Source organism: Dendropsophus ebraccatus, chromosome 1, assembly GCF_027789765.1.
Source record: "Dendropsophus ebraccatus isolate aDenEbr1 chromosome 1, aDenEbr1.pat, whole genome shotgun sequence".
Classification (NCBI taxonomy): domain Eukaryota; kingdom Metazoa; phylum Chordata; class Amphibia; order Anura; family Hylidae; genus Dendropsophus; species Dendropsophus ebraccatus.
Window position 1 is genome coordinate 154,786,584 of NC_091454.1, and position 24,309 is coordinate 154,810,892.

The 24,309-nt window shown below is 42.7% G+C and overlaps 2 protein-coding genes across 4 annotated transcripts in view; one reads left to right on the forward strand and one right to left on the reverse strand.

The window, feature by feature from the left end:
• MINDY2 (MINDY lysine 48 deubiquitinase 2) overlaps nucleotides 1–24,309 on the reverse strand; it is a 65,472-nt gene that overhangs the window by 11,691 nt on the left and 29,472 nt on the right. For both annotated transcript variants that reach the window (XR_011364471.1, XM_069982253.1), the window contains exons 3-6: nucleotides 23,767–23,831; nucleotides 19,188–19,346; nucleotides 12,904–13,006; nucleotides 9,675–9,817 (exon numbers count right to left, since the gene is read on the reverse strand). Coding sequence is in view for 1 of the 2 variants with exons in the window: in XM_069982253.1 (XP_069838354.1) it covers nucleotides 9,675–9,817; nucleotides 12,904–13,006; nucleotides 19,188–19,346; nucleotides 23,767–23,831 (470 nt within the window). In the remaining variant the exon portion in view is untranslated. The remainder of the gene's footprint in view (nucleotides 1–9,674; nucleotides 9,818–12,903; nucleotides 13,007–19,187; nucleotides 19,347–23,766; nucleotides 23,832–24,309) is intronic.
• Nucleotides 1,990–6,293, forward strand: LOC138779137 (uncharacterized). Of its 2 annotated transcripts, XR_011361087.1 has the most exons (3): nucleotides 1,990–2,463; nucleotides 2,548–3,692; nucleotides 6,235–6,293. XR_011361087.1 is itself a non-coding variant. In XM_069956563.1 (2 exons), exons 1-2 carry the CDS (start codon nucleotides 2,184–2,186, stop codon nucleotides 3,633–3,635), a joined length of 1,368 nt encoding a protein of 455 aa, XP_069812664.1. In that variant the 5' UTR covers nucleotides 1,990–2,183; the 3' UTR covers nucleotides 3,636–3,829. The 2 variants fall into 2 exon arrangements, 1 of the variants encoding a protein (XP_069812664.1); XM_069956563.1 differs by lacking the exon at nucleotides 6,235–6,293 and having other exon boundaries at nucleotides 2,548–3,829.

Consider the following 24,309-nt stretch of genomic DNA (forward strand, 5'->3'; position numbering starts at 1 on the left):
CACATGGGTGTGCAACCACTTGACCAAGGATGCACCAGGTAACACTGGATTGTATAATTTACAACTAATATACCAATAAATGGTTCTTTAGGAAGGGTTTGATAATCTTTGCATTAATATTAACAGCACAGAAAAATCTAACATGACTATAAAGCCCTTATTACACGGGGCGATCGTTCCCTGCTCGCTGCTGGTGCTATTACACGCACCAACAGCATGTGGGGAGCCTATAGGAGATAGTGGCGGTCTACTGCCGCCGCTCCCATTGCACAGAGCGACGGCAGCAGATCGTTGCCATTGTTGTCGTTAGTCTTTCAACATGCTGAAAGATGTTGAAAGACAAAGATCAGCCGACATGCCCTTTATTACACAAGTGATTATCAGCCGTGATGGCCGATAATCACTTCAAGTAATAGGGCCTTTCCTTTCCAGAAGAATCATGGTGGAAATCAAGAGCTGATAGGCTTATCTTAGAATCAACTGTAGCAGATATACAAGTCTGCCCAGTAACTATTACCCCCAGTGACTGCTGTGCCGGTCATATACACTGCTGTAACAAGTGTTGGAATTACCGTAAATGTATTTTCAATTATTATAACTTTGATTATATTGGGTTTACTACCACCATTTTGCCAGCAGATGTTGATCTTGCAATCTTGAGTCTGGTTATAAATGTATTTGCTAACATCAATAATCTGCTCGCTCTAGAATTCAGAAACATTTAGCATATTTCCGTTTATAGATAAAACTCTAGTGCTTCCTATAAAAAGAAATGAAAATGTAAATAAGATTAAGATTGTATCCTTGCAAAATAACTAATATGGGGAAAAAGCTTAGAAAATGTTCAAATAAATCCTAAACTAATTTATCATGATGCACTACCAAAAGATGCCATGGAAATTATATGAATCCAAACTAGAATGTTGTCTTTTACTGCCGTGAATGTTTTTTCTTCTATGGAGTCTAAATGTAATAAACCACCACCACTGCTATAAGGTACATTCACACATACTTAATATGATTAATCGGGTTTCATGCTGCGGATTTGATGGGACAGAATTAATAAAAAATAAAGCGCTGAAATCTGCACACTCTTTGATCTTCAGTTTTTGTTTTTCAGTTCTTTAAGTTTCTCTTATGGGCAATAACATGTTGTTGTTACAACTTTACCTCTGTGGTTATCTCATGTGCTTTCTACTGATCCAAAAACGATGCCAGTACTCAAAGTATGAGAATCAATTTTATATACAAATCTAATGTTCTAATTTTTTTTTCTTTTAAATTCAGAAATAGTTTTATTTAAAGTGTCACTGTCATTACCACTTTTAAAATCTAAAATCAACAGTAGATGTGATAGTTTGCAATTTCCCTTACGTCCTCAGCAGCAGCACGAATGGGGAAGATCCTATCTTCCTGCAATGGTAGGACAGATGGTACTAATAAAAGAATACTGATTAGGAGCCCTATAAGAAGGTCATACTAACCCCTCCTCCTTGTGTTTTTTTCTGTCCTCCTGTGGGACAGGTGGTGTGAGGAGAGAGGGGGATAGAGGATGCGGTAATGTATCTTTTATTTTCTTTCTTTCTTCTTCTTCTCCCTGTGCGGTCGAGCAGGGAGAGGGAATGTTTTATGAATTTATTCTATAATATGTGATATCCTGAGGATACATTGGTTTGGGCGCATGCCCCAGATAGGGTTAATGGTTACACTGTAAGTATTGATATAGATGTAAGAAGAAGCCTTGAATGTGTATGTCAAGGCTATTCAATCCGCCTAGCGATTATTAGAGAGATGCGGATTTACACTGTTATACACTCCGGTTTTACCTTTGTTGGCTTGGGTGTTAGCGTGTCTGGCGTCCGTGCAGAGATACTGCGCAGGTCCGGAAGTCCCATCTGAGGTGCACAGTGACGCGAGAGCCCGGGGAATCAGGTGACGAGACCACTTCCGGGTGAGGTGGCTGGTAGAGTACAGCGCAGGACCGGAAGTGACGTTTTTGCCCACAGTACGTTATGGCGATGCAATTCACGCCAGATACAGGAGAACGTCACTTCCGGTTGGCGCGGTGGTACGCCGGAACGCACGCGCGGGTATTTATTTCCGGTTATACCCGGTTAGGAATGGATTCCTTGGCGTATGCACCTCTCAAGAGTCTGCTAAAGTAAGTTTATCCATGCTGGGATATGATGATGCATTATGCAGGGGATCACACTGTTGCGGATGGATTAGCTGGTGTTGATTCATTTTCCTCACAGATGTCACAAGGTTCTGGTGACAGACCCTCCGTAGCACGGAAATCTACTTGTAAAAGAAAGCACCTTACCTGTCAGTCTTGTAATACACCACTGCCGGATGGGTATGAAATGACTGTATGTGCGGCCTGCAATGCACAGGAACATCCAGAGGGGGAGCAACTCTCAAATAGTCAAATGATGACATGGATGAAGCAATTCGTGCAAGACGGTAAATAATGTTACAGGAGACATAATATGAATTAATGTAATAGTTCATCTTTTATTAGGGTTCCTTATTTTTTTCCTTTTCTAGCTTTAGGACAATTTAAGGAATCATTTGTTCGGGAGGAAGTAAGGGAGAAATTATCCTCTAGAAGGTCGTCCAGGGATATAAGTCCTGACTCCGTCTGTTTAGATGAATTTCAAGTATTGGACGAGGTCCACTCTTCTCCATCTGATACGGATTCGGATGACGATATCAACTTCTTTCCCTTGGAAAAAATGCAGAAATTATTCAAGCTACTAGATCCAGAATTTTGTGTCACGGATGAAATTGAGAAGAAGGATGGGGGAATAAAGAAGGTCAGGTCCTTTAAGGTAAATGACATCATTAAGAGACTAATGTCACATGAGTGGAAATCCCCAGAAAAAGGCCCTTTTTTGAATAAAAGGTTCAAGGTCATGTATCCCATAGAGAATGAACAAAATAAGATTTGGGGTGATCCCCCTAAAGTGGACATTGCGGTGTCAAGGCTATTCAAGAGAACAGTAGTGCCAAGCGAGGATGGGGCTAGCTTTTCTGATCCAATGGACAGGAAAATTGAGAGTGCCTTCAGAAGAGGTTATTTGTCTGCATCAGCCCAGGCTAAATCATCTGTTTCTTCCTATGTTATAGCTAGAAACTTAAGATCGTGGCTCCGTAGGATGGAAGAAGATATAGATGGTGGAACATCCAGGGATGAACTTTTGAAGACATTTAAGTCCATTGCTTTGGCATCAGACTATTTATGTGATGCATCCATCCAGCAAGTAAGATTGGCAGCTAGAGCAATGTCACTCTCCACTGCCGGTAGAAGGGCCCTATGGATTAAACCATGGGGTGCGGATGTATATTCTAAGAATATGTTATGCTCTATGGAATTTAAGCCCAATAGGGTTTTTGGTTCAGAATTGGACACATTGATGGAAGGTCTATCGAATAAAAAAGGAAAATCCCTGCCTTTATCATACTCTAAAGGAACAAATAATTCCTTTCGTTCCTCCTTCTCTAGAAAGTCCAATTCGGGAAAGAAAGAGAATTCATACTCTGGACGAGGACGGTCATCACAAAGAAATCTCTACCAGAGGCAGAGAGGACGAGGTAGAGGCTCTACAGGAACAAATAGAAAGAATGCCTTCTGACGCCAGAAGAGCCCCAGTAGGAGGAAGATTGGCGAAATTCCTTCCGGTCTGGGAGAGGTATGTGAAAGACACATGGGTACTATCTATAATCAGAGAGGGGTATCGTTTAGAGTGGCACACAAAACCCACAAACAGATTTCTAGCCACACCTGTCATGCGTGCAGAAAAACAAAGTCACTTAGAAAACATGGTTTCAGATTTCATTATGAAAGGAGTTCTAGAAGAAGTTCCCCACGCAGAGAAAGGTCAAGGCATATATTCTCAGGTGTTTCTTGTCCCCAAAAGCTCAGGGGGCTGGAGGATGATTATAGATTTGCGCTTCCTGAACCGGTTTCTCACCAAGAGGAAGTTCAGAATGGAGACTGTCCGTTCTGCCTTTCCCATGATCTCCAAAGGAGATTTTTTAGCTACCATCGATCTGAAGGATGCATACCTACATGTCCCTATTTACCCAACACACAGGAGATTTCTGCGTGTAAAGGTGCTTGTCAAAGGTCTCTGGTCACACCTCCAATTCGTTGCCCTGCCCTTTGGGATCACCTCTGCTCCCTATGTTTTCACCAAAATAGTCTCAGCCACTGTTGCCAATCTCAGAGAGGAAGGTATAACTCTTATACCTTACCTAGACGACTGGTTGTTGATAGGTGCATCGGCACAGACACTTCAAGAGAACATCGATCACACAATGACCCATATTCAGAGACTAGGGTGGATAGTGAATCGGGAAAAATCCCATCTAATTCCGTCGCAGGTGAAGCAGTTTCTGGGATTTATACTGGACACAAAGTCTATGATAATATCTCTGCCACCAGACAGAATTCGGATTCTGAGGGAAGGGGTTTTACACCTCAGACAACCCGCCCCCGTTTCACTCCGTCAAATGATGAGAGTGCTGGGATTAATGACAGCAGCAGCGGAAGCTATAGAATGGGCAAAGTGGCATATGAGGCACCTACAGCAGGAGGTTCTCACATGTTGGGACAGGAACCTGGAATCCTTAGACAGTCTGAAGATTATTACCAGAGAGACGAAGGAGTCCCTGGCTTGGTGGATATCACCAACGATCGGCAGAACATTTGCCCCACCACATTGGATAGTGATAACTACCGATGCGTCAAGCTCAGGATGGGGGGCACACATGACCGGTCAGAGGGCCAAGGGAGTATGGTCTCCAGACGAGAGACTCATGTCCTCGAATCTGAGGGAATTAAGGGCAATCAGACTAGCCCTTCTCTACTTTACCCTGCAAATTCAGAACAAGGCTGTCAAGGTACAGACCGACAACACTACCTCAGTCGCATACATAAATCGACAGGGAGGTACCAGATCCATTCCACTCCTACTAGAGGCGGAAAAGATCTTTCATTGGGCAGAGAGGAATCTCTCCCGACTATCAGCAGTCCATATAAAGGGGTCTCGGAATGTCCTAGCAGACAGGCTAAGCCGGGACCTACCTCTTCCAGGAGAATGGGTTCTGGACCATTCAATCTTTCTGCAGATCACTCGAGCTTGGGGGTATCCAGTAGTGGACCTGATGGCCACCAGACAGAACGCGAAAGTACACCAATTTTGCTCCCTTTTTCCAACAGACTATCCTTGGAAGGTGGACGCTCTGTCTTTTCAATGGGATTTCAGTCTAGGATACGTTTTTCCTCCCATACCCATGATACCGAAAGTCATACAGAAGTTGAGGCAGGACCAAGCATCAGTAATCTTGATAGCACCTTATTGGCCCAGGAGAGCTTGGTTCTCTCTGTTGATGACAATGTCCAGAGGGACATTCTGGGTCCTTCCTCAGATCCCACATCTATTGACCCAAGGCCGCAACTTCTATCAGGACCTAAAGCAGTTACAGCTGACGGCCTGGAATTTGATAGGTCCATACTAAGAGGTAAAGGACTTTCAGATTCAGTGGTAGAGACCCTGTTACAATCCAGGGCCCCGTCTACCAACAAGACATATCTCAGAGTCAAAAAAGCCTTCGAAGGATGGTGTGGAAGGAATAAGTTAAGCTATGAGGAACCTTCCATACAGATTATTTTGCAATTCTTGCAGGATGGCTTTCAGAAGGGCCTCAAGCCATCCACTATGAAGGTACATATTTCTGCCTTATCGGCAATCTTTGAATTAAGATTATATCAGAATCCACTAATACAAAGATTTGTGAGAGCTATCCAAAGAATTCGCCCTAACAGGATAGATCCGATCCCCAAATGGGATTTGGAGATTGTGCTTGATCAACTGAAGAAACCTCCCTTTGAACCTTTATCATCTGCGGACATAAAATTCATCTCTTTAAAGGTATGCTTTTTGATTGCCATTACGTCAGCTAAACGTGTTAGCGATATTCAAGCATTGGGAGCTTATGAGCCTTACCTGATTTTCCTGCAGGACAAGATTGTTCTCAGGACACTTCCATCCTTTATACCTAAGGTCCCTTCATTCGGGAACATCAATCAACAAATAGAACTCCCTGTGTTCACACATACACACGACAATAGGGAGATGCATTCATTAGATATTGGAAGAGCCTTGAATGTGTATATTGAGAGGACCAGGTCTTTCAGGAAGTCTAATCACTTGTTTTTATCATTTTCAGGGAAAAACAAGGGATGCAAATCGTCCAAAGCCTCCTTATCCAGATGGATAAGAGAAGCCATCTCTATTTGTTATCAGGAGGCTGGAATGCAGGTGCCTGACGGAATAAGGGCTCACTCAACAAGGGCAATGTCATCTACATGGGCTGAGAAGAAATCTGTGCCACTAGAACAAATATGCAGGACTGCTTCATGGTCGTCCTCGAACACCTTTGTCAAACATTATAGACTTGATATTCGTGACTGTAGTCAACCAGTGTTTGGCTCAGCTGTTTTATCTTCTGCTCAAGGCCCTCCCTAGTCTGTTAATAGCTTGCTATATCCCCATTCGTGCTGCTGCTGAGGACGTAAGGGAAAGGACAATTTTTTACTCACCGTAAATTTTCTTTCCTGTAGTCCGAAGCAGCAGCACGGACTTCCCGCCCTGATTTAAATAAATATATTTATGCAGCATACCTTTACGGTTTCATTGCCTTTTTTTCTGATTAATTTGGATTAGGTATTGGTTTTTTTGATAATAGCGTTAGAAATACACAAGGAGGAGGGGTTAGTATGACCTTCTTATAGGGCTCCTAATCAGTATTCTTTTATTAGTACCATCTGTCCTACCATTGCAGGAAGATAGGATCTTCCCCATTCGTGCTGCTGCTTCGGACTACAGGAAAGAAAATTTACGGTGAGTAAAAAATTGTCCTTTACATTCATTATTTTTTAGTTATCAAGGAAAACATGGCACTTTCTGTTGAGAGAAGGTACAAAGTGTCATAGTAGATGACAGATATATGTCACAAGGTGCCTGGTCTCTGTGAAGTGAGCTGGTAGTAACCTAGGGTTACTGACAAAAGCTGACACCTTTGGTTAAATAGTATGGCTGATCCGGGCCGGCTTTTCACTGGAGCAGTCTTAGAGCTGGGTGGGATGGACTGCTCCCACGTACTCCAGGCTGGGTTTTCCGTGGCCTGATAAAATCCAAGTAGCTCAGCAGAGCTGGGGGTGTGGTTCCAACTCTGGAGTTTGTTAGGGTACTATTAGACGGGCCGATAGGGGCTCAATAATAAATGTAAACGAGCGCCGATCTGCTAGATCGGCACTCGTTTACTGGGCCTATTGCACAGCCCAATAATCGTTTAACAAGGGCTGCAGGGACATTGTTACCAATGTCCTTGCAGCCCTTGTTTAAACATTATACATTACCTGTCCAGGTTGCAGGGCTCCTCTTCCTCTGTGCTTCTCTCCAGGTCCGCGCGCTCCAGCTTCAGAGTGGCCTGTCTCAGCTGACAGGCCACTCAGCCAAACACTGGCCGCAGTGGTCCCGGCCAGTGATTGGCTGAGCGGCCTGTCAGCTGACAGGCCACTCTGAAGCTGGAGCACGCGGAACTCGGGGAGAAGCACAGAGGAAGAGGAGCCCTGCAACCTGAACAGGTAAAGTATATCCTCAGTCGCCGGCCGCGCACCACTATTACACGTAGTGGTGTGCAATCGGCGCCCGACAATTACAGGTCAGAACCTATATCAACGATCAGCCGATGACAACGATCATCAGCTGATCGTTGTCTTAATTACACAGAACGATAATCGGCCAAATCGGGCCAATTCGGCCGATTATCGTTCCGTGTAATAGTACCCTTAGACTTGCAGCAGAGTGTTTTCTTTTGCCTTTGGCAGGACATATCTAATAAGTATCACTGGTTCCTTTGCTGTTCAAGTATCTTTAATCAGCCAGTCATACTAAGAGGCATCTAGTTTATGATAGGTTGGGCTATGTATATAGTATTGCTTGAAAAAGTGGTTTGTTCCAGCGCTATCACAGTATAAGCCTACCTTCGGACAACCTCAATGGGCTGTCTGATATTCTGTCTTGTTTGGTAGCCACATGTATAATATTGCAATGGTCCCATAGACCTACAGTGGCATCATCCTGCATTTATTAGGGACACTTGTGTGTTATTGAGGTACTCCCCATGACCATGGATCTAGCAATCCACCAGAGGCAGTGTAGGTGGTGTTGCCTAATTTAATCAATTCACTACACTCTTTGTTATTGTATGTTAAGCACCTTGGTATCCCTGATGATCCTGTTGATACTGTACAGGTGAAACGCATCAGTTTTTTTTATATCTGTGGTGTTGTTTTTTATTTTGATTCACGTTCTGTGTTTGTGTGCCATTTGTCCAGTACGAGTAGAGAAGGGAACGTCATCGTGGTTGGGGCCACCTTATAAAGGAGGTGGGTCACCCCAAAAGGCAGGGACAGTATCACAATATTAGGAGTGGACAGAGTGCACTTTGTCCCTCTGTGTATCCCTGCTCGGACCTGTGTCTTAGGGCTAGATTCCCACCAACATAGTATCATTATCTCTAAGTGCAGAAATTGTGATTAACAGTGGTGAGTTTGTGTATCTGTCGTGTAGACTTTTTTTTTCTTCATAGTAGCACGGGAGTGTGTATATCATAGGAGAGGACGTGACCTCCTCTCCCATTGGTCTGGTTCACTGTGGAATCTGTTGCAGCAGAGTGTGTCAGCTGGGAAGCTGGTGGGTGTCTGGAAGCTGTGCCATCCCACCTTTCCACATCCTAGCAGGTAAACCCGCAACTGAAAAGGACCTGTGAGTTTTGTGACATCCACTTGGACTTTATATTCAGTTTTGCTGAAGCCATTGTTGTTTTAGTTCTGCTGTACCTTCTATGCTGGAAATAAAAGGACTGCTGTTTGGCTAAACTGCATATGGAGAAAGACTTTCTATTGCCACTTGAACTAATCCCTCACACTGTGTTTAGACTCTTTGAGGGGGAAAAAAAAGTCTAAAACACAGGAAGTCCTGAGTTTCCTAGGTCATCTGTGCTCACAGAGAAGGCAGTGATGTGACTGATGGACACATTGAGCTGTGACTCTGTACTGTCCGGGACTTCATGTGTTTAGGCTTTTTTTTTAACCAGCACAAGCCTAAAAAGTTGCCTTCAGAAGACTGGGTCTAGGTATCAAATAAGTACAGCTTTGTTTTACAGCATGACAACTAAAATGTGAATGTAAAATGTCAAAAGTTTTGATTGGTCCAGGTCTGAGTGTTCCTGAGTGTGACTGGGAGAACAAGAGGGGAAGGGTCTGAAGCCTAACTTTGTTCTTGTTTTTTTTTTCCTTACACAGAGCGGGGAGAGGACAGTGTGTCCTCCCCCCTCTCTGTGTAGGAAGAAGGAAAAAAAAATAAAATATAAAGTCAGGCTCCATAGAGCTCCATTATGAGCATGACTTTTTTTTTTCTAACACTGAGTGGGAGTGGACCACGCAGCAGCATGTCCTCTCCTGCTTCTTCTCCTGATCAGTACGGGTCTGAACACTCAGATGCAGACTGTTCAAAAATTTTGACATATCAAACGTTTTTACAAATGACAGGCACACTTTAAAGTCTGCCATAAAACAGAATTTCATGTGCAAAGAAACCCACCTTATATTTGGTCATGGTGCTAAAGTGATTGTTCCTGAAGAATACACATAGCTCTCCTTCCTGTAGGGTTGAGGTCAGCTCACTAAGCCCATGGTAAGTTAGCTGTGTGGCTGTGCTATTTAAAAACTGTTCTGCTACAAAACCTACAAGAGATCACAACAATGTACAAGTCAGTTCATGGCAGCTACAAAGACAATGGACTGTAATACGCATAATACTCTGAATCAGAACAAGTCATGGGTGCTGGCAAGTATAGCTAATATGTCTTGAGAAACTCTTGTGATAGGTGGAGGATCTGATCATCTGAGTGATACTGTCTAGCACTGGTGATCAGCATAAATACATTAGTTAGTTGATATTTAATCCTTACTACTGTAGTTTGTTGAGGAGGGTTTTTAATGCCTTTACTGATAACCCAGAAATGTTTATCTGAACATTTTTTTCCCATAACAGATTTCTGGGAGCCATTATTGTATTTTTTTGTTGTCAAACCTGTTTGAGGCCTTTTTATTTTGCAGGTCGGTCATAGTTTTTAATGCCACTATAGTGGGGTACATGATAAAAAAAACAAACATTTATTCTTATTTTTTAGGTTTGGTTTTCTAGGTTTCATAAGGGTCAACATATTCTTAAAACCATAACATTTCCTGTTGGCACAAATGCATGACATTGTGTTATTCACATGCACATACAACTTCTCAATCGCTTATTCCATTATTTTACTCATTAGCAGTTTTAGCTAATTTTAGAATTTTTAAAGCATTTTAATTACTTGTTTAGTTAGACTTGAGGGCTTGAACCCCAGTGAGCTTCATTGCTCTAATATTATTACATGCATTACACATCACGATTTGCCAGGGGGAAGCAAGTGCCAATAAGTCAGGTCAGCATTCACTTCCCCCTCGGTCCCCACTTGCTGTCTGTGCCACTACACACAGACAGCGAGCAGGGAGCTGCAGGAGGGGCCACCCGGATGATCCTTAGATCGTCCAGGCTGACAATTAAAATCAGCTGCCATGTTGCGGTCATGATCGGGTTTTTTTAAAATATATTGGAAGACAATGATCAGCTGACATTGTACATGTTGGCTGATCATGGTCTTTAAACATGCGCTTTTACACCAAACCAATTATCGGCCGGAATGATCTGTAATCGTTTGGTGTAATAAGGCCTTTACTCACAGCAGACATTACATAAACACAACAGAATTCAGCAACTGCAGACAACCTGGAGTATAATGCAATTAGCTAACACAAAAGGGGCAGATTTATTAATCTGAGTGCAAAGCAACTTTAAAATAGTAGCCCACAACAACCCATCTGATTTGTCTTTTCTTTTAAAAGCCTCATAAAACATAAAGCTTTAATTTGATCATGGTAAGCCACGATTAAAGGACAACTCCGGCCAAAAGTATTTTTTTAATATGTTATTACTTATAGAAAGTTAGACAAATTCCTAACGTACATTAATTATGGGAAATGCACATATACTGCTATTTCCCTTAATTTAGTAGATCATGGAGAGTTAGAATTCTGTCCAAAACCGTGACGTCACAAATCAGTTGTAATTCCTATGGAGTGTCCAGCAGGGGGCGAAGTACCATTGAATTCTATAGATGCTGGATACTCTATGGAATCAATGGCTGTCTATGTAACATGTCTGTCTGCACACATATACACTGTACTACTCCCCCATCATCTGCTCATAGTATGAGCAGATGATGGGGGAGTAGTAGCAGGGCCATTCCTATCACCAATATAGCCCCCCCCGTTGCCGCCACATATGTTCTGTACTACTTCCCCATCACCTGCTTATACTATGAGCAGATGATGGGGAAGTAGTACCAGGGCTATCCCCATCACTGCCGCCGCCGCAGTTCACTTGATCCTGGAGCCACATATGCCCTGGTACTACTTCCCCATCATCTGCTCATACTATGAGCAGATGATGGGGAAGTAGTACGAGGGCTATCCCCATCACTGCCGCCGCTGATGCCACCCCTGCAGTTCACCTGATCCTGCAGCTCTGGATCACTATTCCCCCCGCGTCCTACTTCCTCCCTGAGACCAGGGCTTCAATTACAGCAGCTGACCCGCCCGGCAAGCTGGAGCTGTAGCCAGCGGAGGTATGAATTGAGTGACAGCAGGGGCAGGAATCAGCAGGGGCGACAGGCAGTCCGTGCGGGTCCGCTGCTGTAATTGAGGCCCCGGTCTCAGGGAGGAAGTAGGCCGTGGGGGGAATAGTGATCCGGTAAGTGCTATGGTAAATTCTCTTTAAAAGCATCATCTCTAGGAATTGTTTTGTTTAACAAAAATAAATAAAAATTGAGATGTCAAAATGGGGGGGGGGGGGGGGGGGGGGGGAGGTGGATAAGCCCTGCAACTTGTGCTGTCAATCCCATAGACAGGACTTGTTTTTTCTATCCCCCCACAAATGCCTTTACATCTGAGTAATTTGGAGCCCAAGTTACCAAGCGTGTATCTGAGTTATCCGATATAAACCCTGTTTCGCCTGAGGGGCAGCCGGGGGGGGGGGGGGGGGGGGAACAGCAAGGCGGAGGCAATGCCTCCCTCCGCACCTAATTTATCATGATTTACGTCTGCTAGCAGAAATAAATAATCGTGAAAATGTGTGGCAGCTCTGAAACTGGCATAGATTTGTGTGCCTGCCATGTGTGCACCTCTTAGTATATCGAGAATAGGGTATGTTAGTGGGGATTTATAGTAGACCAGTGTACTTGTACACTGGTCTTGCTAAATTCCCCCCCCCCCCATATTTACTCTCTTATGTCCCCAAATCTACCACACGTGATTTTTTGCACTGTTGATGGGCACATTTGCCTGCAGCAAGAGGTAAACCTGATGGGCACATTTATCTGCAGCAAGAGGTAAACCTGATGGACACATTTATCTGCAGCAAGAGGTAAACCTGATGGGCACATTTACCTGATGGAAGAAACATGCACCCACCCCTCCTCCTTGTACTAGATAGTTATTGGTAAACAAAACTTTGTTAACTTTTATTTAAGGTCTATGGCCAGTATGAAACATAGCTGTATCTGGAAGCAAATCAGGTTACCTGCAGAACGGTATACAAGTTTGATATTGGCTGTGTTACTCTACCATAGCCTTGTTATATTTTCCTCCCAGCCTAAATTTAGAGAACAGATGAAAGTCAAGGTCCCACTGACACATGATCTAGCAATAATAAGCAAAAATCACTCACCCACCTTCACTAACTAGCTCACTGTTCTCTGATTGCTTGCATGAAATAATCTTCTCCACCAGCTGGTTGTAGCTGCAGTTACCCACAGCCGTCACAACCTCAGCAATCTGGGAGATGAAATACAACAAGAAATCATAATGAGGAAATTGCTAAAGCTGCACGAAAAGAGCAGTGATGTGATTTATGTTCACAGATAAACTTTGAAGTGACAAACAAAAAACAAAAAAAAACAAAAAAACAAAAAAAAACACTTTAAGACTGCAAAGAAAACAGGAAAAATATGCCATGTTTCAAAGCATCTATGTACATGCCGATTTATTTTATGAATTTAGATTGCGGAGAAATGGAGGAGACCACATGAATTAGGACTAGCAACCTCAGTTGTTTTTTTTTTTTTTTTAATCAGAGACTTTATTTCGTCACCATTCTACACTCAATCTGAGGTACGCTGGCAAACGTATGGGGGTTGCCTGTTGCCACAAACTTTGTAGTATGGGTTGAGATAGATAGATACATATACACACATTTTGACAGTCATTTGACAAATAGTTTATGACAGCTCAAAATCATTTATTGGTTCAGAAAAATGCAGATTATTATGTACTGATAATCTGAGTTACCACCACCCGTGAGGTTCTTTCATACAGTATTGTTTTTTTTTGTAATTTGTTACCAAAAAACAGATGAATCCTAAACTATTGTACGGTGCTGCATAAGCAAGTGTCAGCGTTTTCTTATATAATAAAGACTCAGGCCCTGTGGTCTGGTGAGACATAGTAATACAGCATAGATACTGATATCATAACAGCAGAGATCTAATCGGAGGAGGATTATCTCACTAAACAATATGGTCACTAAGTTTTTCATATTTAACATTGAATTGAACTAAGGAGGACCAAGCTCCTGTGTCTGGCTCCTTTTAAGAGGTTGTCAGAGTAGGGCCCTATGCTGGTATAAAGATGACATAAAAACGTTTTTATTTCCCAATCCTGTACCACATCTATCACTGGCTAAACTAGCATTATCTGCACGTGGAGCCAAAAGCAGGAAGCAAGACTAAGCAGGGACCAGGCACCACATTGATGGATGCAGTCTGGGAGTTTTCTGGTGTGTGTATATATATAATTTTTTTTCCTGAACTATAAAAAAAGGAGGCCTAGTAGATACATGTCAGCAGATCTGGAATTCAATGATGACTATCGATACAGAGTGTATGGGATAGTTAATGGAAAACAGATTTTGCCCCGTTCTACCAATCAACAAAAAATATATAAAGAAGTCTGAGATATCTGTGGGGTTTTTTTATGTTATGTTGTGGCAGCAATGTTTGAAAAAGCAGCACCCTGCATTGCAGCCATATAAGTTATGAAATGCAGGCTCTAATCTTGGGAATGTGAGGGGAGCATCACTGGAAACCAGGAGGCAGTGGTAGTTAGGTGAGCAGACTGGCTTCTAGTAATTCATGTAGTGACAGGTTTTCTTTAGGTATCACTGTCATTTAAAAAAAAAAAAAAAAAACTTACAGAGGTACTCCACTTAAAGGGGTTGTCCGGCGATAAAAAATTATTCACAGAATAACACACATTACAAAGTTATACAACTTTGTAATGTATGTTATGTCTGTGAATGGCCCCCTTCCCCGTGTCCCACCACCCCCACCCGTGTACCCGGAAGTGTGGTGCGCTATACATTACCTGTCACGTGCCGACCACGGTCTCCGATCCTCAGCAGTGACGTCTTCTTCGGGAGCTTGGCGGATCTTCCCGAGTGCCGGCCGCCCTCTGCAGCGTCATCCGAAGCTCAGCCGCGATTGGCTGAGCATAACTGTGCTCAGCCAATCGCGGCTGAGCGGCTGATGACGCGGCCACGTCGTCAGCTGCTCAGCCGCGATTGGCTGAGCACAGTTATGCTCAGCGGCCGGCACTCGGGAAGATCCGCCAAGCTCCCGAAGAAGACGTCACTGCTGACGATCGGAGACCGTGGTCGGCACGCGACAGGTAATGTATAGCGCACCACACTTCCGGGTACACGGGTGGGGGTGGTGGGACACGGGGAAGGGGGCCATTCACAGACATAACATACATTACAAAGTTGTATAACTTTGTAATGTGTGTTATTCTGTGAATAATTTTTTATCGCCGGACAACCCCTTTAAGATCCATAATCTAAGCTGGTTTGTAATAGGTTACTATTACATGAAATAGGCCTTTTGTCTGCAGCACATTCTCACTTACACCCTGAGGCCACATTCACACAATGTAAGTTTTCATTAAATGGCTGTGTCACAGGACAGCCACTGTTTTACATAGTGTGAACCCAGCCTGAAGCTGCAGAAAATCCTCACTTCCTGGTCAAGCCTGTCTCAACTGTCATCCCCATCCCTTCTGAGACCAAAGTCACATGATCCATTTCTTCTGTTGCCAGGCAACTGTACCACCTCATTTGTAACCCTGCCCACCACTGACATCACACCAATCAGTGAGCACCTGGCCAAGGAGTGGTTAAACAACACCATAAAGGCCTCCTAAGCAGTATAATCTATCTATTTAGATGGACAAATAGATACTTTTGTTTGCACAGTGTAAAGCAGAAGCAAAATGCACTAGCAACAGGCAGATACTACAAGATGGTTACTTGGCAGTTGGCTCTGAGGTGCAATGCATGCTGGGAAATTAAGTTTCCCAGCCAGCACCATCTTGGATATAGACTGGCTTTTAGAAAAACTTAGGAACGGCAGCAGCTAGAAAGACAACTCTAAATACTCGGGGACTTTGTGGGTAAGACCAGCTTGGGAGCATGTCATTTTTTAGTTTTTTGGTTGATATTCTCCTTTAACACGTCAGGGTTGGTGATTGGTTTGGGGTCAGGATGCAGAGACCACCACCGATTCCTGGAATGAACAGAGAGAAGAGCTCCTCTCCCAATCTCACTCCTTGCTGTAGAACACAGGTTCCACTGGCTATCTGTAGAAATAGTAGTCTCCCGAGACAGGGATGCAAATGCTGAGCACTTCTCCCAGCTCACTCTAAAGCTTGGTGGGGTCTCAACATTGAGACTTACTAGAATATCACAGCGGAGAATATAAAAATTAACTGCTCCCTAATCTAAGAATGTCATTCCCAACCCTACATTCAGAGTGTAGCTGGTATGGACAACATAACTTCACAACAGTTTTCATCAATAAGTTCCATTGTTCCATGTGCCTTGGTCTATAATTTAACTTCCAATGAAAGGTTCCCATTCTAGAAGTGGAATAAATCACTGTGGGGATTTGTAATTATGGGTGATTCATTGTACTTTGGTTTTCTATATTGAAAGGCACTTGGCATAAATACCCTTCTGGGATAAGGAATACAATACATTCAGCTACTCTTACTAGCTCCCCAGTATCTTATTCAAGCTTTTGCAGACTTTGGAGATCAGGCACGACTGCTCCAAAGGGGAAACAAAAAAAAAACACCTAAAACTTTATTTTCTTAAATAAGGATTATTGTTTATTATTATTTTCAGAGTTACAGTAGAGGCTGGCACAATTCATCAAGTGCAGCGTGTCTCTCACAAGCATTAGCCTTTCTAAAAAACACACACACACACACACACACGTATACATATATACACAAACACTGCTCAAAATAATAAAGGGAACACTAATAGAGCACATCCTAGATCTCAATGAATGAAATATTCCAGTAGCAAATCTTTATGCATTACATAATGGAATGCATTGTGAACAATAAAACATAAAAATGTTCAAGGTAAATCAAAGTTAATATACCATAGAGGTCTGGATTTGAAATGATACTCAAAATCAAAGTGGGAAATAAAATTACAGAAATTACAATCCAACTTTAGTGGAAATGCTTCAAGACAAGGAAATGATGCTCAGTAGTGTGTGTGGCCTCCAAGTGCCTGTATGACCTCCCTACAACACCTGGGGGTATGCTTCTGACAATGCAGTGGATGTCCTCCCAGACCAGTATTAAAACATCAGTCGACTCCTGGACAGTGTGTGGTTGGTTGATGTAACAAGACATGATGTCCCAGATGTGCTCAAAAGGATTCATGTCTGGGGAACGGGCAGACCAGTGCATTGCATCAATACAGTCATCATGCAGGAACTGCTGACACACTTCAGCCACATGAGTCCTAGCACTCTGATCCATCAGAGGTAACCCAGGGCCCACTCTACTGGCTACCTCTACAGTGGGTCTGAGGATCTCAACCTGGTACCTAATGACAGTCTGGGTACCTCTGGGGAGCACATGGAGGGCCTCCACAGAAATGCCTCCATACGCCTTTACTGACCCATTGCCAAAGCAGTCATGCTGGAGGATGTTGCAGGAAGCAGAACATTCTCCACGGTGTCTCCAGACATGCTCATTGTGAACCTGCTCTCATCCGTGAAGAGCATAGGGTGCTGAATCTGCCAATCTTGGGGTTCTCTGGCAAACACCAATCGCCCTCAGCGGTGTTGAAGTGTAAGCAAATCAACGACCTATGGACATTCTACCCTCACATCACCCTCATGGAGTCTGTTTCCTCCTAATTTTTGCATATTGTGTTTAAACATCATTTCAAGGGACAAAATATACCCTCCACTCTGTGGAACAGGGGGCAGCTGGTTAAACAATCAAGCCTCCTATTGATTTCAATGGGGCTTGTTACTCAAGCATTGAAAAATTATCATCTTGAGTAACAGCACTCAAGCATTTAAGTACTCGCTCAACACTGGCCTGCACTGTAATCATTTTCACATGTCACTTTAAACAAGTCATAAGAAACACATACAGGCAATAATACAGACACAAAATAAATATGTTATTCTATATTATGCTAGTATGAACAAAGCCTTAAAAACAGACAATAAAGCTATGTTCTTAAAGGGAACCAATCACCTAAAATACCACTATAACACTATTGAAATGTGCTGCAGCAGCGCCCAGCACACTTCCCAGACATGCTTTAACATTCCTCCCTGCAATGTATGTTCCCCAAACTTACTTTATATTCTTGGTGTGCTGTATGCAAATTCCCCGCAAGTAGTCATCTGGGCGGTGAGCTGTCGACATATAGTCACGGTCCTCCCCTGGGCGTTCCTCCTCCGCAGTCACACCCAGGGGCATGATTCAAACTAAATTAGTCTGACGTCATTCAGGGGCGCACTGTGCATCACATCGGCCCGCCTACATTCTTACTACGCCGCACATGCACAGTACAGCAATCCCTATCTGCGCTGTACTGCGTAGGTGCAGAATAGCCTCTAACAATGTTGGTATCCGGCAATGAGTTAGAGGCTATCCTGCACCTGCGCGCTACAAAGCTGATCGGGATCGTTGTACTATGAATGCGCGGCGTAGTAAGAACCTGGCCGCGCCAATGTGATGCACGGCGCGCCCCTGAATGACGTCAGACTAATTATTCAGTTTGAATCACGGCCTTGGGCGTGATTGATGAGGAGGAACGCCTAGGGGACCGTGACTAGATGCTGATGGCTCACTGCCCAGATGACTACTTGCGGGGGATTTGCATACAGCTTGCCAAGAATATAAAGTAAGTTTGAGGAATATACATTGCAGGGAGGAAAGTTAAAAAAGCATGTCTGGGAAGTGTTCTGGGGGATGCTGTAGCACATTTCAATAGTGTTATAGTGGTATTTTAGGTGATTGGTTCCCTTTAATGCTTTTAAAGGAGAAGTCCGGGCTCAGACTTTTTTTTGAACATCACATACATTTACCACCCCGGCTCCAGCACTGGAGTTACTGTCCTCTGCTCCGGTTCCAGGCTGTTCTAGGTCAGTTTAGCAACAACTGGAGGGTGGCATGTTTGCCACTTGTGGACTAATGGAACACAGTTCACTAGTAATTGTGTGCCATAGCAATTGTCAGTTTCATCCTCCTTATGCACTTCAGTAGGGAGAGACCAATCTAGTAGGAAAAGTTATTTTCCTTTAGGCCCTATTCACACATCCATAATCTATGGTTCGTGCATGAGTGTGAACGGTAGACTAGGGACCGGACCTTGGAACTCCCAGCTTCATAATTTATTGTAATACCGTGAGCTCCAAAATGGTTAAAATCTTTGCGGTTCTGTACTGACACACTTTGAGAGTACAGTAGCGCAAAGATTTAACTCTTTCGGCTTAAGTGGCTGTACTTGTGAGCTACATGGCCTGCCACCAGCCAGAGAGGCAAGAAGTGAAAAATGTAAAAAAAATAAATAAAAAAAAAAAAAAAAAAAAAGGAGAGAGAGATAAAAAGTAAAAATAAAGCATGTTTAAAGACCACCTACCTCTGGGTCCACTAGCCAGCCATGGTACAAGGGTATATCGAGGAGATCAAAAACAATACATTCTGGTGTATACTCAAAGACTCTCACTCCAGTGAACTTTACATTGACATCTAGGCCAGTCTGTAACTTGTGTAAGATGGCCATGGCATCACTCATATTCTGAAACACAATCACAGAGGATTTATTTTTTAAAACATCACTTGGAATATTTAACATGGCATTTTTTATGTTCAACAGCAGAAATGACCCTTAAGGCTCGGTTTATACTGCAGTCCAGAGCCTCTGTCCTAGAGCCTGAAAGGACTGTTGGCTGTTGCATCAATGGACATGAATGGAGGCCATTGGACCCAGTGACTTTAATGTGAACCATCAGGTTTTCCCATTTGTGTCAGGTAATCTGAAATGGACTCTGTGATGGAGGTTACGAACAGAAAGTACAGTGTGGGCTGGGCCTTATTTTTAGCTCTGTTCTATAAACTAACACCACTAAACTAACATCACTAAAAATGCCTGATTAAAAAAAAATAATTGTATTTATACCTCGATGAGTAAATTGAGAAAAAAAAAAAAGAATTGGGATTATAAGGAAGAAAAGGATTCTGATTAAATAAAAAAAAAATTTGAATTAAAACTTGTGGCAGTTATCAAAAAAAGGAGGTTGTGATACCAGCCCTAAAGGGATTTTACTGTCACCTACACAGGCTTCTTTAAGGCGAAAATCACACGTTACATTTGACATCCAGTCTCTGTTGTAGGAGTCGCTGTCAGCACAGGAGGCAGCAATATGCTTTATACACTTCTCTAGAAAGCCTGATTTTATTCATGTATTTTTTTATGACCCTTAAGAGCAAATCGAAAAAAATTCTAAGGTTTAAAAAGAATTGTAAACTTGTATTTGGCTCTGTAGTTAAATATAGAAGCGTTGTTCTGTTGCTTTATTTAGTCCAGCACTACATCAGTGTTATAACCTATTCATGTGGAAAAATTAGGTTAATGTGCTCTTTTTATAGGTACTCTTCCTTAGTTGGTGTAATACAAGTAAGCCACTACACAAACGTCCGGAGAAGCAAAGAACACGGCACACATCAATCCATGGACTGTTGTGACTACAGTAGATGAAACTACTCAAGGGTTTACTCAAGCGCCCTCTGAAGATGATGTATGCCACCTAGGAGGTCAGCAGGTCCCTCAGCAGTAGAGGCTTAAAATACAATTACTGGCCGCACAGTCTGTGTTTAGACTTAAAAGCTTATGGACACACAATATGTTTAATAAAATAAATAAAAGTACAGGAGATATGAAACAAAAATTAACCTACTGAAGATGGTGTCAATTTTCATTTTTGATGGTGTCAATTTTCATTTTTACCTATGCACCCTGCATAGGTAATGTATATCGTCAGTTGCCGGCCGCGCACCGCTATTCCACGTAGCAGTGCGCGGTCGGTGCCCGACAAATATAGGTCCTAACCTATATCAACGATCAGCCGATGACAACGATCATCGGCTGATCGTTGTCTCTATTCCACGGAGCCATAATCGGCCGATTATCGCTCCGTGGAATAGAGCCCTAAGAGCTATAACTCTTTATTTTTCCATCTACAAGCCATGTGAGGTCTTGTTTTTTTCAGAAACAGGTTTACTTTGTAAAGGCACCTTTTGTTCTACCCTACCATGTATGATGGAACCCCAAAAATATAATTTATGGGGTGAAGTTGGGAAAAAAATTCAATTCTGCAAATTGTGGGGTTTTTTCCTGTGTAATGCACTTTATGTAAAACTGACATTTTATCTTTATTCTATAGGTCAGTCTGAATACAGCGATTCGCATTTTATGTAGCTTTTCTAATGTTTTACTATTTTTATTAACTGTAAAACTTTTTTTTTTTTAAATAGGTGTGATTACAATTGCCCTATTTGACTCTTATAGCGTTTCTATTTTTTCACGTAGGAAGGTTTATGGGGTGTCCCTTTTTGCGCCATGATATCTAGTTTTTATTATTTGTGTAGATGAGACATAAGTGATCAATTTCTATTCATTTTATTTTAAATAAAATGTAATAAAAATAATAAATCCTGTCATTTTTTTAACCGATTTTTGTTTACGCCGTTCACTGTGCGGCAAAAATCTTGATTTATTTTAATAGATCGGACGATTACACATGCAACGGTATATAATCTGTTTATTTATTTTTATGTGTTTTATTTATAAAATGGGAAAGGGGGGGTGTTTTAAACTTTTATTTGGGGAGGGGCTATGTCATGTTTTTTTAAAACTTTTGTCCCCTTAGGGGACTTTAACATTTTTGCATTACATTCCATACACTGATCATTGCTATGCCATAGCATAGCATTGATCAGTGTAATCTGCGATCATTGCTTAGAGCCTGCCTGTCAGATAGTCAGAAAGAACGATCGGAACCCCTGCATCACACTGCAGGGGGCCAGATCGGACAGTGACAGGAGCTGCAGCTCCTGTCACTATGTTAAGTGCCTTGGCACTGCAGCGATCGTGGCAGCCCGTCATTAACAGTGAGGACCTGGCTGCATATAGCAGCCAGTCCTCAAGTGCTCTGAAGTGAGCTCAGCTCCTGAGCTCACTTCAAATCACCGCAGGACTTCAGACGTACGGGTACGGCATGGGTCCTTAAGTGACGGGATTCCATGACGTACCGGCACGGGTCCTTAAGGGGTTAATTTTCATTTATTGTGTTCTGGTGAGGTGAATTAAAATTAAACTGCCCACTCACTTTTTAGCCAATACCTGATGGAGCAGTTAACATGGTGGCACATGGCATCAGCATAACCGCACACACTACTCAAACCCAGCAGGCTTGTGCAAATGTATAGCCTGCTCGCCTGATGGTCGGACAGGGGGGACAGCCTCTTCCTGCACCCAATTTCCCATAGTTTACGTCTGAAAGCAAGTGTGCTCAGCTGTGGACTTGATTTAAAAGACTGACACGCAGCAGCCTCAGATTTGCTTTATTTATTGAACAACTTGTGAGACTCTACTGATCATTTTACATGAAGCGATTATTGTTCGAATTTTCGTGATTGTTCGAATTTTCGCGATAACGATGGCATTTGAGTGATAATTGGCTGGTTTAAACACAACGAACGATCAAGCGATGAGCGAGAATGCTTTGTGTAAACAGTCTTTCACAGTTTCACCCTTTGTGTGAGATGGGCTTAAAGGGGTAGTGCGGCGGTAAAGAATTATTCACAGAATAACACACATTACAAAGTTATACAACTTTGTAATGTATGTTATGTCTGTGAATGGCCCCCTTCCCCGTGTCCCACCACCCCCACCCGTGTACCCGGAAGTGTAGTGCGCTATACATACCTGTCACGTGCCGACTCGTCTCCGATCTTCAGTCAGCGATGTCGTCTTCGGACGGCCGGGCCGAATCCCTCCAAGCGTCCCGAGTGTCGGCCGCCCTCTTCAGCGTCATCAGATGCTCAGCCGCGATTGGCTGAACACAGTTTGACTCAGCCAATCGCGGCTGAGCAGCTGATGACTCGGCAGAGGGCGGCCGGCACTCAGGATGGACGGAGGGATTCGTCCGAAGACGACATCGCTGACTGAAGATCGGAGACGAGTCGGCATGTGACAGGTATGTATAACGCACCACACTTCCGGGTACACGTGCGGGGGTGGTGGGACACGGGGAAGGGGGCCATTCAAAGACATAACATACATTACAAAGTTGTATAACTTTGTAATGTGTGTTATTCTGTGAATTGTTTACTGCCCCATTACCCCTTTAAGCGTTCTTAATACGATCACAATAATGTTTTTTAAAAATGATTTATCGCTTCGTCTAAATGCTGATCGTTATAAGAACAAAATCATTGCAATAAAAACACTTAACGATCGATTGGGCGAATTATGACTGTTTAAAAGGACCATTAGTTAACACCAGTGTATAGATAAGTTGTTCTCTATAAACCCCACCTGTGTATGTATTGGTTTACAAAATGGGTGCTCAGGAGAAAAAATACATTTAAATCAACAGGTTAAATCAATATGTGATCCTAAATGGGTTTTTCAAGGTGCTGTTTATGAATCTATCCAGAAAAAAAGAAAAAAGAAAAAACAAAACCTATATTCATCCTTCAGCCTGCTCCCAATACTGGGCCACTATTGCATTCGAATGTCTAACAGATGTGCCCCAATGACTACCCTGTACTGTCAGTATGAGACCCTGCAGCCAATGAATGGCCTCAGCAGTCATTTACAGGGGTACTGTCAGAATGAGTAAAATTACATAGCAATTCAAATGCTGCATCCTGGTCTGAAGGCATTGGGGGAAATTTATTGTGTGATTACAGAAAGATTTTGTGTGTTGTCCATAGAAGTCAATCACAACTCAACTTTTATCTTTGACATTACAATGGTGAAATAAAAGCGGTCACCTCGTCTGAACAACAACATATTGGTGACAACACAGAAGAGGGCCGAGGGGGAGCGGAGCTGCTAGAAATAACCATTATAAATAACAATTATGGCTAATCATTATCGATCAGGTTGAGAGGAGGCACTACACAAGAAGAGAGAAAATAGAAGCCATTACCTGCTCATAATTCAGCCTTTGAGCCTCAGAAATCTCTTTTGGCTTTGCTTCTAAAATGTAGTCTCCTAGAAAGAGAGAAGAAGAACATTAAGGTTATGAAGTATACACAAGTTTTACTTTTCTACTTTTTAAAAAAGACAGCAAAAAGGAACACAGCAAGAAAGTAAGCCAACAGAAATTAAGAACTCCGAATTAACAGGGTACTCCAGCCTAGGAAAAAATTTTATACAGAAAATAGACATCCTATTCTAACCTACCCACGCTCCTAGAAGACTATCCCTACTTATGACCAATTACCATGTGGAAAAACTACATGCATACAAGTATTGCATGTAAAAAAAAACAACAAATAAAAAAATCTTTAATGAAAATCACAACAATTTGCAGCAAAAATATATTGTTTATCAAAGTGATGATCCGTGGCTGGACACACTACATCTGCATGTGAACTTGGGATAAACAAAGTCTCTCTCCGCTGGGGCCTCCAGCTACTAGCTCAAATCTGTGGAGAAACATTGCAGCAAGGGTATGTGCACACCAAGA